At 52.2% G+C, this 15,437-nt stretch overlaps 1 protein-coding gene across 2 annotated transcripts in view; it reads left to right on the top strand.

Annotated features, from left to right (window-relative positions):
• The window catches only part of COL5A1 (collagen type V alpha 1 chain), a 147,134-nt gene extending 131,974 nt beyond the window's left edge, over positions 1-15,160 (top strand). The window contains exons 62-66 of one of the 2 annotated variants that reach the window (XM_084798098.1): positions 343-598; positions 1,394-1,506; positions 5,666-5,734; positions 9,232-9,465; positions 12,505-15,160. In XM_084798098.1, the coding sequence (XP_084654224.1) occupies positions 343-598; positions 1,394-1,506; positions 5,666-5,734; positions 9,232-9,465; positions 12,505-12,651 (819 nt within the window). In that variant the 3' untranslated portion in view covers positions 12,652-15,160. Of the gene's footprint in view, positions 1-342; positions 599-1,393; positions 1,507-5,535; positions 5,605-5,665; positions 5,735-9,231; positions 9,466-12,504 lie in introns of both variants that reach the window. The other variant, XM_084798097.1, reaches the window with a different exon arrangement.
• Positions 15,161-15,437: the final 277 nt, after the last annotated feature.

Here is a 15,437-nt window from a genome sequence, read left to right as displayed (position 1 = left end):
CAGAGATAAGATGGAGCTTTGATTGCTTCCCCACAGCTTGGCTTGTAGGCTAAGAACAGGGCAGCAGACGTAGCTAAGGCGACTGCATTCTGAAGAAGAGGAAGGGCCTTGGGCTCAGGGAAGAGAGAAACTTAGCCAGGCAGACACCTGGGGGATAGGTGGGCATGGAATATTCAGGATATAGGAAGGAGATAAAACACCAGGTGGGCCGGCAGCTGTCCTTCCAGCCCAGGACACAGGCTGAGGGAACTAGACTTCTGGCTCAGTGCCACTTAGCTCTGCCCTTGGGACAGGATCATCCTTGTCCTCTCCTAAGCACGACTGCTCTCTTCTGCACCCCAGGGCCCTCCAGGTGAGGTCATCCAGCCCCTGCCCATCCAGGCATCCAGGACTCGGCGGAACATTGATGCCAGCCAGCTCCTGGATGACGGGGCTGGGGAGAGCTACGTGGACTATGCGGATGGCATGGAGGAGATCTTTGGTTCCCTCAACTCCCTGAAACTGGAGATTGAGCAGATGAAGCGGCCACTGGGCACACAGCAGAACCCCGCCCGTACCTGCAAGGACCTGCAGCTCTGCCATCCTGACTTCCCAGACGGTGAGGGAGGGTCACAGTGCGGGAGACACATCCCCACCGTCCATGGGAGGAAGGCGAGGCTGGACCCCTCATTCATCTGCTGAAACACCAGAGAGTTAGTTAACACACCAGGGGAGGTCAGACAGGGCTCAAGTATCAAGGCTTCGAGGCTTATTAGGCATCTTCCTGCTTTACTCCAAGTCTCGCTGTTCCTGATTTGTAACATGAGGACAGAAACACACACCCTGTAAGTGGTACATGAGCAGTGTATAAAAATGCCTTTGGCCTGGCCCTTAGCTGGCCCTGAAGGCAGCTTGGTGCCAGGTTTATGTCCACTGCTGTGCCTGGGAAGGTGGGTTTTAAGCAGTGGCAGAACCGTAGAACCTTGTCCTCACCCTCTTCAAACCAAGGGCCTGTTAGCTGTGAAGTGAAACTGGCATGCCTTTCTCAGGAAGTAGGGATGTTCCCCCTGGTGGATTTGAGGGGTGTCTCATCTCAGTAGATTCTGGCCCCATGCTCACACATTTCCAGGTTCACTTGAGAGCATCCTTTGTCTGTCCTCCACCCACAAAGGTCGGCAGACACTGACACGGCGCACTTCATGCTCCGGCCGTGTTCTTGTGAACAGGGCCGTCCGCTGGTCTTTATGCTCCCCACAGGAAAAGGACAGCACTGTGAGATGAGCAGGGAAGGCTGTGTCGGTGGCTTTGTGGCCCTGGCTGTGCGTTTCCCAGCTAAACTGAAATGTTGCAGTGACTCCTGCAGTTGCCCAGGGAGCCTTTCTCATGAATCGGCCTCTCTGTCTCTGAAATCCAGGTGAATACTGGGTCGATCCCAACCAAGGGTGCTCCAGGGACTCCTTCAAAGTGTATTGCAATTTCACAGCCGGAGGGTCCACGTGCGTCTTCCCTGACAAGAAGTCTGAGGGGGTGAGTACCCCGACCAGCTGCCTGCCTCCACTTGGACCAGGGTGTCAGTATTTCAGCCTTAAGGCTGAAAGTCAGAGGCCAGTCGGTTTCGGAACCAAGAGGCTTCTCCCTGAAGTCACTCTTGAGCTGTCTCAGGGTGAGATATTTCAGGTGTGCAGTGGCAGGTGCAGCCTCAGTTCCTTCATGAGGCTACTGCTCTGAGTGTGTTGTGTGTTCCTCCAGTCATCCACAATAGGATTATCCTGGCAGAGGCAGCCATCATTGGGGCTCAGCAGCATCACCGCCCAGACCAACCTAAAACTCTGGAAGGCCTTTGGGGCAAGTGTGATAAAGAGCCCAAGACACCTGGAAGGAAGCTGCTGGGTGCCTAAACTGGGAGTGCCAGCTTATTTTTGTGGAACCTGTGCCAGGCCTCTCAGGTGCCAGACAGGGGTCTGTGAGAGGATGTGCCGGGTTCTGACTCAAGAGATTTTGTGAGGGGTGCAGTCACCTTTGTGGCCTTTCCAGAGCTCACTCATGTAGGTAGGACTGTGTGTGTGTGTGTCTGTGTGTGTGTGTGTGTGTGTGTGTGTGTGTGTGAGAGAGAGAGAGAGAGAGAGAGAGAGAGAGAGAGAGAGAGAGAGAGATAGGTGTCTAAACTATGCCAAGGAATCTGTGGCAGAGGCTACAGGACAGGCAGGCAAGAAGAAAGCCTTCTCTGTGTCTGAGAGAATAACCATGACTCCAGCCTCAGTGTCCCTCCATCTGGCCTGGGATGGCTCAGAGTTGTCCCATGCCATTTTTGGGAGACCACAGCAGGGGTCTCTGTGTGTGTGTGTGTGTGTGTGTGTGTGTGTGTGTGTGTGTGTGTGTGTATTCCACATCACAGCTGCCTAGTGACCTGCCTAGTGATCTGGGAAGTGAGTCCCTGCTGGAGAGAGCATAAGGGCTCCCTGGGGCTTCCAGCCTCTCTCTAAATCACACCATAAATGTGGTAAGTGCCCGCATGCCCTTGGGTCACACCCTGCTGGTGGCAGCAGGGGCAGGGCAGGGATAAGAGATTCATAGTCTTCTGCGTCCCTCCATCCCTCCAGAATTCTGAGATCCTGGGCTTCAGGATAAGCCAGAGCTTTGAAGAGGTCTGAGACATGAGGACCCACTGTATGGGTCTTGGTGTATCCCTACATCTGGCCATAGCTCTGGGGATGGGACTGAGCTAACAGACCTTTCTCACCCGTCTTGGTGCTCTGCCCTCTACAGCCAGCCTCTGGTAGCCAGCCTGTCTCTGGGACTGTGTCAGATGGCGTCTAGACAGACCCTGCATTCTGCTTCTTTGCTTCTCCCACATGTATGGACTATGGGCTGGGCCAGAGATGACTGCCAAGGATGGAGGGACCCTCTCCCAGAGTCCTCGAGAGTGAGGGCTCCAGAGCCTGGAGCAGTTTGAGCAGAAGTCTGAGGCAAAGCCTGTGTTCTCTGTCCCTAACTTCGGGGGAACTGCTCCTACTCAGTTGGAGTGTGGCCTTGACTGACATCTGAAAACCACAGGGAAAGTCAGGATTCTGGGGGTCAGGCAGACGGGATACCTCATTTCCCCAGCAGCCAGCCAGCTCAAAGGGGACAATCGACAATGACTCTTATCTCTGACTCTTTCCCCACTTGACCACTGGGCTTGGGTCTGAAACATGGGTCTCTCCTGTGCCTGGTCAGCCCAGGATGTCCTGAGGACTTCCTTTTTCTACACTAACAGTGAGTCAGCCCAGAGACACCACCCACCACCCTCACCCTACAGAGGCTCAGCCACCCACTCCTTCAGCCCACAGTAGCTCTGAGCCCCCTCTGTTGGCCAATCTTGCATATCTGCATCCTTGGCTTCCATAGACACAGACCCGAAGTGAGACTCCCTAAGGGAGGTACAGAGGCAAGCTCCATGATGAAGCGTGTTCCTTTAGCTCTTCGATTTCAGGAGGCTTTTGGGGCAGCCTTTGTTCCCTTGTCATGGCAGATTACCTAATGTACAAGTCCCCAGTGAAAACCTTAACACATACACAACATACACACACACACCTCTGTTGTATGATATTTTTTTGGGAGACAACAAAAATCTTTCCACCTCATATTAGGGCACTGACAATAGTGCAAAGAGCAAAAAATGATTTCACCCAGGTCTATCTGAGTGAAGATATGAGTTGATTGGGGTTATTTACAGGGACATGGCTGAGTCAAAGGCAGCTGTCTCACTAAAAAGACCAGCCCAGCAGGTTTACAATTCACAAAAGCTGCATCATTGGAGTTTTGTGACTGGCAGGCAGCTTGGCTGGTCAGAGAACCTCTTCTTCGCACTGCTTTTATAGCCTTCTAAGGTGCCTTGTACATACTGTAAGTCTGAGCAAGTTCCTGAGACTTGTGAGTTGTGTGTACTCTCTGAGCCTTAGTAAGCTTAGCTCTAAGAAAAGATGTTTCCACTTGGAGGCCACAACCACACAACACTTCACTCCTTCTTCTAAAATTCTTCCCACATCTCCTGTTGTGGAACATCAATTGATTAATATAAACTAACTTCTTCCAGTGACCAACTGAGAAAGCAGCAGTACTGTACAGGCCTAAACACCAAAGATTAGAAGGCAATTTGATAGCTACATCATATCCATTAACAGAGCAATAAATAGCAGCAGCCTTTCCACTGGAACCCGTCAACTCCCCAGCCGTGAGCTTCTCCCCAAGTTTATAGTTCCTGATGTTAGCTCCCTTCTGTGAAGTGTACCTTACACCTGTTGAAGAGCAGCTGGTTACATCATGGAAGTGGTACCACATTGGCACCTGTGTGTACATCTGCCTGGCTTATTGGAAGCATCGCACACAGGACCCACAACTAAACAGGACTGTTGGGGACAATTCTCCCCCAGCAGCCTACTCGGTACCTCCTGATGCTAAGGAAGTCTACCAGAAGGGAGGAAGTGTCCCGCTCAGTCTCAGCCTGAGTTTTCCATGGCCTGCAGCGAGCCAGCATGGAGGGAGCTTCTCATACGGGTGCATACTCGACACATGCCATAGCCACGTACCTTATGCGTACTCATTATGCATATATGTCACTCCGTGTCCGTGTCTCCTCTTGATAGCCAGCCTGTGCACTCGTCTGGAGGGAGGGAGGAAAGCTTTGCCAGGGTGGCTGGGTACAATGCAGGGCCTTGGTCGACAGAGAGTGATTGGGTAAGGAGCACACACACCTGGGAACAGCTTTGGAAAACTATTTCAGTTTATTCGGGGGGCAGGGATATTTATTTTTCCCAGGGGAGGTGGGCCAGGTCTCTGGGGCAAGGTTTGTATGGTCATGGACAATTGGCTGGAACTGGGGCGTTGGAAGATACTTCATCTGCTTACTTAGGGGCTATGGTTCTAGGGAATTGGGGAGCTTTATAAGGTCAAACAAGGAGTAAGGCTCGATACCTGTCAGGGTAGTAAATTCTTACTTGGGTTCACAGTAGAGCAACTAACTCTCTAGTGCCAGGTTGGGAGAGAGGAAGGAGCAAATGTGACGTATCTGGGGTTAAATCTTTCCTTGACTCTCTGTTAATTCTGGGCCATTACAGCACCACATAGGTACACTTGTGCACACATACACACATACTATACGTGCATACACACTGACACCCCACATGCACAGTGGCTCTGCCCAGGTTGCTGCAGTGCCAAGTGACAACTGGAGAGCCTGAGCCACTGCCTCTCAAAAGGAGAGTGTGCTGAGATGTCCACACATCGCTAAACCAGCAGTCATACTGGCTGCAGCTTTCCCTTGTTATTTACTGCCCTACTCTTAGCTTTCGGCAGTCACTTGATGCCTTGGCATTCAGGGTGTAGCCTGCAGTCCTGGCATGATCTGGACACCCTACAGAGCTGTTGTCATCCCATGTCAGCTCTTAGGGGAGGAGGCATGGGCATCTTGGCAGGACAAAGGGGCTGGGAGAACTGGGAAAGTCTGTCTATGGGGATAGAAGTAACCCTTTCATTTTCTGTTTCTCTTCCTCCCCGCCATCCATGACTGATGTGTAGGCCAGAATCACTTCTTGGCCCAAAGAAAACCCAGGTTCCTGGTTCAGTGAATTCAAGCGTGGGAAACTGGTAAGGTGACCCCACGTCCTTTGCGGTTGTCACTTTAAACCCGCCATCTCCTATCTTGCAGAGTAAAATGGCCCGCTGGCCCAAAGAGCAGCCTTCCACCTGGTATAGTCAGTACAAGCGGGGTTCCCTGGTAAGTGGCCGCCTTGCGAAGCCTGCTTGCGGCTCCGCCTGGCTCTTGGCGCTGCATGGCACTAACGGCAGCTGGGGCCACACCTGCTGCTGCCCTCTAGGCCAGAATGCTCCACACGCCTGACAGCAAGGCCCGGATGGGTGTAGCATCTCTTCTTCTTGCCTCCTCTTTCACCTAAACCAGAGTTCCTTCCTTCTGTCCTGGAAGTCGGTGGGTAGCTTCCCACTGAGATTCAGGGCCTTCACAGCAGGAGGTGAGCACCCTCCATTAAAGCCCCCTGCTGCCTATGGGTGATGCAAGCTGGCTGGCAAACCACAGGTCAGAGATGAGCAGAGAGTAGGTGACCCTTCCTAAGTCCGTGGGCATGCAGGGAAGTTGGTTTATTAAGGGTTCATCCAGGCCCCTGACATTCACACCCTCTTCCTGGGCTCTGGCTGTTGCTGACCTTGCAGTTCACAGTCACACCCCACATGGCTGTATTAGTCTGGGTTTAACTTATGGGAGGTGTATCTCAGAACACAATCCATCTCAGAGGTGAAAAGATCTTAAGACATCAACCCGAAGGCCCTTGTGATCAGCATGGAGGCCCAGGAACTTGTTTAGATCCATTGCTGTGAGAGCAGGGCTCACCCCCTCAGAATGGAACGTTTCCCCCCCACACTGTGGGCCTTAACTGAAGTCAGCTCAAAACTTTGCGAAGCCCTGCTAGGCTTCAGGTTCCAGGTCCCGAGGAGAGTCCACACCGTCTTTTGACTCATCAATATAGTGGGGTCTCATCCCACGAGTCCTTGCTCACACAGACTCCATGGGGCTTCCACTGCCTCTCAGCGCTGCACCAGCCTCTGCCCCTCTAGTGAGCACAGTGTGTGTGGCTTCCAGGACCATCCTGCCCCCACCTCTCTGTCAGCCCTCAGCCTGGAGGCATGCCTGGCTCTCGGTCAGGGTTCCGAGGAGCTCACCTCTGCAGCCATGTTCTTTAGGCTTCAGCCCTGAGGCCCTCTCTTCCCCTTCTCTTCTCTGCCTGGCATTGTTTCCTCTCTGCTTCTGTTGCTCTCTTCAGAGGAGAGCCGCTGGCACACAGAAGGACCTGTGGGGAAGAAGGCCCAGTGAGCAGTGACAGGAGATCTGAGGAGGATCAGGCAAAAAAGGAGCTGTTGTGGGAGTGAAACTGCCCAGGGCTGAGATCCATTGGGGTCCTGTCTGCCTCAACTTGACCTGGCTTCTCCCCTCTTCCCAAATGGCTTCCACCTGGTGTAGTCCAGGTTCCCCGAGGGGGTGCCTGACCCAATCACTATCCTTCTTAAAGGGGCAAATGGTCATAGAATACCCATGTCTAGGCTGCCACCTCTCACCTTTATCCTGAGTCAGTTACCAGCGACAGAGGCGCAAGGACCATCCAAGGCAAACCAGACTGCCTTCGGGCTCCACTGCTGGTTCCCAGCTCCCAGTAAGAACCATAATAACCTAGGGGATCAAATCTTCATCTTAGATGCCTAAGATGGCCCCTCACACTGAGGCTGCAGGGAACCAATCCCCTAGGGCAGGGCCACTTGAAGACTCCAACATGGGACAGTACTAGGGCTTCCGGTCCTTCTGTGGTGCCATCCCTGCCTCTGCTGTGGCATGTGTGCCCTTTCTCAAGTCAGTCACGTGTCCTCCCAGGAGCTCCAGATGCCTGGACTGCCGGTTGGTATGCATTTTCTCCCCTCTGCAGACTCTGACTGTGTGTTTTCTCAAGCCGTCTCCAAGGGAGTGGAGTTTGCTTGACATAACTTGGGGACCCCCAGGTATTCCACAACCATTGTGAGAAGGAACAGGGTCCTGGGCCTGGCTCCACCATCCCATTCTTTCCTCCTGTTACTCTTGAAAACGTGGGCTCTGAAGTTGCCATGTCTTTTTGGTCACCATGTGCAAGAGCCAGCACTGCCCCAGCATTCCTTCACTGACCACATGCCCTTTGGAATGGCCAACACAGAACAGTGTTGGAGCAGACATTGCTTGGAGCAGAGTGAGACACTTCCCTCTGCCAGCCTCTTTCCTTGATGCCCAGCGGAACCCTGTTAGTCCTTGCCTGGAGAGAGGCCTTCAGTCACATCCAGGCGCCGGGAAGCAGTGCTTTGTCCTACAGCTGAGTTTTGCACCCCTGATAATACTAATGGCTCAGAAAGTTCTGTTTGCAAAGAAGCTGTAGACAATAGGACTCTCCTCTCAGGCGCCCATGTGGAGCAGAATGGCTTGAGATCCTGATGACACTGTGGAAGCCACTTACAGAGTGGCATTCTCTTTCCCCGACGCTGTCCCAGCTTCTTGTGGAGAGTGGGCCTTCCAGTGTGGGTCCTGTTTCCAGAGCCATGCACTACTTGCTTGGTCTGGGCAGTGGGCAGTGGATAGTGTGTTGGCTGCCTTAGAAGCCTGTCCCTTGGCAGAATAGGATGCCCTTGCACCTTCGGGGTACACCTGGTCACTCCAGTACCCACACACTCAGATCCTACTTAGGCTAGTCCATCATGCTCTGCCATTTCCCCACTGTCTCTTGGCCATTCTAGCTCTTGATTCCCAAGCTGGCGCCTTGGACATGCTGACCACTAAGCAGGCAACCTTCCATCTGTCTACAAGAGCTCATGCTGCCTTCCTTTGCTCAGCACAGTGGCAGGAACAACAGGATAGGCTTGTGGCATACATGGTTCAAGGAAGGTGACAGGTGGGACACAGGACCTGATGGTGCAGAGGGAGGCTGGAACACACAGCCTCAGGGCTGCATTCGAGGAACAGTGAAGAGCAGGGACAGAGCTGTGACCAAAGGTGACAGTTGCAGCATATCCTGCCTCTGGGCATGGACCTAGCAAAGAGGAGAGCTTCTGTCAAGGCTCAAGGTCAGGTAGAACACTCAAGAACACCCAGGAAAGGCAGGGAAGGGCGTGGCCAGCAGGTGCCAAGAGCATCTTCTACTTCCAAGGCTTAATACCATGCATCTGCTCCAGGGACTCGGGCCTTGCCTCTTGCTCCCAGCATCCTGACTCATCGATGGGATGGGAGTGTGGTGCCTTCTATGACCCATGGACCAGAGGGCAGGTCTTAATGGAACATATGTTTGTTCAGTGCAGCAAGCCAGGCAGATCCCGTGAGAAGGGAGGAGGTGACTGGCTCCTCGGAAGTGGCCTGGGAACTAGAGGCGGAAAAGAGGGTCAAGTGCAGGAAAACGTGACCTAGGCAGGCTTCCTGGAGGAAGCAGTGCAGGCACTGCATCTAGAGAGGTAGGGATGCTGAAGGGAGGATGCTAAGCAGACATTTAGTCTCTGAAGAACACAAGATGTGTTTCCCTTGGCTCGTGTTCCTGGAGCTCCCAGGAGATCCTGTGCATTAAGGGCAAGGATGACGGAAGCTTCTAGGCAGCAGCCTTAGGAAGATGGGCTTGGGTGAGGCCCTGTGGATGTGGGAAACTCCGTGACCATTGCTGTGTCCACCCTGCTGATTCCCCGTGCTGTGCCCACCCCCAGCTCTCCTACGTGGATGCTGAAGGCAACCCTGTGGGCGTGGTACAAATGACCTTCCTGCGGCTGCTGAGTGCCTCTGCCCACCAGAACATTACCTACAACTGCTACCAGTCGGTGGCCTGGCAGGATGCCGCCACAGGCAGCTACGACAAAGCTATCCGGTTCTTGGGCTCCAACGATGAGGAAATTTCTTACGATAACAACCCCTACATCCGTGCTCTAGTGGACGGCTGTGCTGTGAGTATGACCCCTTTGGGTGCAGTACTCGCTAGTGCAAATTTGTGGAGTATGTTCTGTGTGCTATTCTCTGGGCTGTGTGTTGGGGATGCATGGAGGGCCAAATATGCCCCAGCCTGGCCATATCAGAGTATAGCTGGCCTGGTAGGTCTGGGTTGGATCATAGAGAGCACTCCCACTTAAGTAGCTCTTTTCTGGGTCAGGTGTGATCACCGTGTGTGTGTGTGTGTGTGTGTGTGTGTGTGTGTGTGTGTGTGTGTGTCTGTATTTGTGCCTGTACATTTGTATGTATGAGTGTGTGAGTGTGTGTTTGTGCACGCATGTGTCTGTATTTGTGCCTGTGCTCTTGTATGTATGAGTGTGTGTGTGTTACATACGGATGGGACAAGTGGCGGCTATTCCTGTAGAAAGGCAAAGTGTCTCACTGGCTTTAACTTACCAAGTAAGCTAAGCTGGCTAGCCAGTAAACTTGAGGTAACTCCAGGAATCTGGCAGGCTTCCCACCCCCACCCCCTAAGCACCAAGGTTGCCAGCATGCACCACCATTCCAAGCTTTAAAAAAATTTGTTTATTTATATACGTCAGTGTTCCATTTGCATATATGATGGAAGAGGGCATCAGATCTCATTATAGATGGTCATGAGCCACCATGTGGGTGCTGGGAATTGAACTCAGGACCTCTGGAAGAGCAGAGAGTGCTCTTAACCACTGAGCCATCTCTCCAGCTCCTCCAAGCTTTTATGTTAAGGATTTATTTCATTTTCATATTATGTGTGTTAGTGCTTTGCTCACATGTATGTCTATAGACCACATGCAAGCCTGGTGCCCACGGAGGCCAGAGGAGAGCACTGAATCCCCTGGAACGGGAACCACGGATGGTTGTGAGCCACCATGTGGGTGCTTGAGACTGAGACTGAGCCTAGGTCCTCTGCAAGGACAAGTGCCCTCATCTACTAAGCCGTCAGTCCAGCCCAGTGGGTTCTGGGGATCAGACTCTGGCCTGCATGCTGGCATGGCAAGAACCTGTTATTCACGCATCTGGGCATCTGAGGGAGGATCTGAGTGTACTGGGGAGCTCTCAGCGCACCTCCAGGGCCAGGCAGACCCTGAGAGAGTGTGGTAGCTGAGGTGGGAGTTGTCCCAACTGCAGCCCGCATTGGCCACCTCTTCATGGGCAGTGTTCGTGCTTTCATGGCAAACACCTTAACCACTGAGCCATCTCTAGCCCCTCAGATATTTTGTGAGGTAAGTTTCAAGAAATGACCATGGAAATGGATAGGTGTGGCTATGCCTTTGGCCAGTCCCCTTATGACCTGCCTGGCAAGATCAGTTATAGTTATCCCTCAAACACAACCATGTTCAAGGCAGGCAGTATCTGTGCTGGACTCCTGGTGTTTCTCAGTGTTTCTAGGGGGCAGCCAGAAAACTACAAGTGACAAAATTCTCCAAGACTCCCATTGAATAAAATGCAGATTCCACCCCAAGTCAATGCAATGGGAAGAGCGTGCAGTGCTCAAATGCTTCTGGAACACTGGCTATCCCTACCCTGGCTCTGAGCACAGGACAGAGGCATCCAATTAGGGTAGCTGTGGGCAGGTGCAGTCTGGGGCATGTGAGGGAAGGTGAGGACAGTGAAGGCAGGACACTGGATGACAGCTAGAAAAGGTACTGCCCACCCCCAGTCATCCCTGCACTCTCAGCAAGCCATCCACATTCCAGATGGAGACATCAGGTAGCAGGCTGTGTTATTTGCTGTATGTAAAAAGTTCTCCCGCAAAGCTTAGCAGTTGTAAACAAAGAAATTTCCCAGTGCACTCAGGCCTGAGGTGGGAAACCTACCAATGGCTTAGCCTCCAGCTGTGGCTCAGGGTGGCTTGGGTTGGTTTGGCCGAAATCACCAATGACTGTCGCCAAAGTGGCTTTATAAACAGCAGGAACTGCTCACAATTCTGCATTCAGAATGTTCAAGGTTGGGACCATCAACCCAGGTTATACACAGACACCTTTGCAGTGTTACCATAAGGAAGAGATGGAGGGTGGGTCTTTCTGGGGTCCCTTCATAAGGGGAGCAAGCCCACACATGAGGGGGTCCATCCTCATCTTCCCACCATCACCTGGAGCAATGGGGTTCTTATTTAGATTTTGGGTACATATCCAGTCTACACTCAGGGAGAGTAAAGCCCCACAGCTGGGCATCAAACATGAGAGTTTCAGGACTGACATGGGGTTACTAGGAGACCCTCTGCTGGGCTGCACCCCAGGGCGTTGCATCCACAGTTACATCTGGGGTACTTGCTGCCCACCCACTTTCTCCTCATGACATCAGCCAAGGGATAGGCAGTAGAGGAGACCATTCCCAGGCCAGACACAGTCTCCTGTAAGTGCACTCTACATCCATGGGTGTGGACATCCTGGCTCAGGACATGGGCCAGTGTGTACTGGCTGGAGGAAAGATGGATGTCAGGAACCATTGAAGGGCATTGGCAGAATAGCAGAACCAGACTGTCCTCTGTGACAAGTGTTCCTGACACCTCAAGTTACACTTGCTTGGCTTTGGGGACAGAAGTGGTGTCTTCCTCCCTATATTCTGGCAGAAAGAGATGTCTCTGTTGGCAACTCCCTCTCCTGGCCGAGGCCCAGCCTGCTTTTCCTAGGAGAACCCTGTCCCCTCTGCTCAAGAGTGCTGGTCTGAGCACAGGAGGAGCACTGACCTATCTATCCAACAGGCTGTTCATACTGCACAATTGTGACCCTCCTGTGCCTCAGTTTACTCAGTGCATGCTGGAGCAGGTAGTAAGTACAGAAGGTCCCCTTGCCTGGCCACACTTGTGGAGGGGCCTGGCACGGCTGCAGAGCTCCACCTGCCTCTCTGTGTGAAGTCTTACAGGAGTCCCATCACTTCTCTGCCTGGCCGTGGTTCCTCAGACTTGCTGCTCTGCTGTCTTCCTGGCTCAGGAGTTGATGGAGCCTTGGGGCAGAGGGAGACCTGGGCCAAGGCTAGACTGCCAGCTTTAACTGCGCCCACTTCCCCCTTCCTAGACCAAGAAAGGCTATCAGAAGACGGTGCTGGAGATCGACACGCCCAAAGTAGAGCAAGTTCCCATTGTGGACATCATGTTCAACGACTTTGGTGAAGCCTCACAGAAATTTGGATTTGAAGTGGGGCCAGCTTGCTTCCTGGGCTAGGAGCTGCTGAGCCCATTGGTCTCCAGAGCAACCTCGTGACCTCAGCACCCCACCTGTGGGTGTCCTGTGCACGGCCCATCCTGGACAGTGAACATTTCTCACCCCCACCTGCCCGACTCACCTGCGCCTCGGGCACCCCTTGGCGTTGGACCCCACGCCCAGAGAGAACAAAGGGAAAGAGCCGTGTCCCCACGGAGCCGAATCACATGACCTAGCCACACCACAGCCTCTTGCCTCCCTATAGGCCCTGCTCCCCAGCTTTCTGGATAGGTTCATCAAAGGTGTTAATGGACCATTGGCCAGGGGTGGGACGGGTGGAGCAGTATTTGGAAATCACTTTTAAAAATTGAACATGAAGATATATATTCCCCTGACCTTCAAAGATGTTCTGAGGTGGTCTTGTAAAGGTCGCTAAAGCCTCCTTTTTTTTTTTAAACAACCCTCAACACATCCACTCAGAGGCCAAATGTCATTCCACACGTGCCTTTCCGATGGATTAAAGGTGCTTATGTTTTTGTGAGAATTTTAAGTAAATATTTGTATTGTATTGTTATAAATGTTGAGTGTGCCTGGCTTTCAGTCTTGCATGGAAACCCAACCTCAGGCCCATGGAGAGAATGGGCACCTGCTCGGCCTTGCAATCAGGCTCTCAGCAGAGGGCATCTCCTCACCCGCCCCAAGAACGTGCAATACATTGGAAATTTGCCCAGTCAACAAGAAGCTGCATTGCCACTGCAGGTGCCTGGGCCCCTTTCCAGACTCTTAATTATATATATTTTTCTTTTTGATTAGCTCTGAATAATTTTTATGGGGAGGGAAAAAGAAAGGCATTTGATAGCCTGCCTTTTCTACGTGCACTCAGATAAAAAACACAGGCTTAAATTAATTCTGATTGCTTCCTTTTTCCGTGTTCCTTCCTGCAGAGGCTGATGGGACAGTGTCCAGGCCTGGAGAACCACGTGTTCTGTAGATGATAAATAGCTATGAACATTGGTGCTGACTTTTTTTTTTTTTTTACCGTAGTCTCTTGTGGTGCTATGTGTCCTGAGATCCCTAGAGGCAGCACCAAGTTGCCTGCCATGTCTCGTTCCCCACCTTTCTTTCTCCACATTCTGAGATTTTCCCCCCAAGGACCTGAAGATCATATTGGTGCCAGAGACCTTTCTTCCTTGCCAGTACCCCGTGCTTATGATGGTGTGGAGTCCTTCCTGAAGCCTGTCCCCTACTCTGGGCTCTACTTATATCATTTGAAAACACATGAGCAAAGCAAAGATTTTCTGCCTGGTACCTGGTGCATCAATGGTCTTGTTCAGTCGCTGGATGTTTGTGGTGCTAATTTCTCTGTGTGTGCCAAGAAGGGATGGAAGCCACTGGGTGCCCATGCTGACAGCCAGACTGCTTTGTGAGCAGCCAGTGGACTGACAACCAGTGCAATGGATTCTGGCTCCAGGCTCCTCTGTTTGGGTCTCCAAAGAGGGGTGTCCTGGGTGCAGGCCTCAGTGCGGGGGGGTTTGGAGGGCAGTATGGATTCCTCTGTATGCTGGCCTCTGCCGCCTCCTCGTGTGTGTGTGTGTGTGTGTGTGTGTGTGTGTGTGTGTGTGTGTGGTGGTTGGTGGGGGTGGGGGTGGGGCCTTCGTTCGGATGCAGAGGTATCCAGGACCAACAAGGAACAAGGATGCCTCACAGCGAGTGTTGCCCTCTTGTCACACCTCTCCTTCCACTATGAGAAAGCTATGGTGCCCCGGGGAGCCAGCCATCACACTCGGCTCCGGTGCTGTGTCCCCACCCCACCCTGGAAGTGATGGCAAACACAGCGAAGCACCAGGAGTGGCTGGGATTGATGAATGCCACCAATGTGCATCCCCAATGTCCCCCGAAGAACAGTTTTACTCTTGCCAAAGAAATGCCTGGCTTGGAGAGTTCTCCTGAAAGCCAGGATGCCATTGTGAGCCAGGGACTGCTGTGCATGCCTCTGCACAAGAAAAGCCATATTGGAAGATGGCCATATGCCCCGTGGATTCTGTGTAGGTCATGTGATTCGGTTTCTGCCTCTCACCCCATCTGATTTGTCTCTTCACTCTGTCCTGTTCTGCTGTCGGTCCCTTCCAAGTTGGAATTTGTACTGAAGTCCAAAACGTGTCCTGTTCTCCTCAGGCCACGCCAGCTTCAATATTTTACAATAAAATTACTTCTTATATTTGCAGAAAAGCTTCTGGCATCATTCTGTTTCATTTTCTCTGGTGTGTGCGTGTTCTCTCCATATATATAATTGGGCAAATGCTGTTGAAAATACACAAAAAGTAAACAGAAGGGCTGTGATAAAAACCATAGGAGCTTGAGTTCTTTAAAATTCCAGGCCAAAGGATACATTGTGTACTTCCCAGCAGAACAATCTAAGCCTCCTATTTTAACTTCTCCCCTGGAAGAGTGTTTGAAAATATTTTAAAACTGTGTAACAGGAATCATTGTAACCATGTCTCAATAAAGGAGTTTACTGTTTACATCCCCAGAGACTTGACTGGCTGTCTTCTTTCATGGCCAGGCCCTCCACTTGGCTTTCCTGTTGCTTTACAGCCCAGGAGATGAGGAGCTGTGAACCTGAGGGCGATGGTCAGGAGGCATGGAGAATGGCTGGTTGGTCGTGGCCTCCCGTTGTTGTGGGACCACCAGATCACACCCCTTTGATTCTTGCATGTGGCTCACATCAGCTGATGACCTTTTGCAAGTGAGGTATGTACCTCCAGCCTCTGAAGGGGTGTCCCCTTTTTGTATGTCACCAGTCATGG

Source organism: Acomys minous (assembly GCF_964271855.1).
Source record: "Acomys minous genome assembly, chromosome: 10".
Lineage (NCBI taxonomy): Eukaryota > Metazoa > Chordata > Mammalia > Rodentia > Muridae > Acomys > Acomys minous.
The sequence above is the reverse complement of the archived record's forward strand: the minus strand, read 5'-3'. Positions and strand labels throughout refer to the sequence as shown.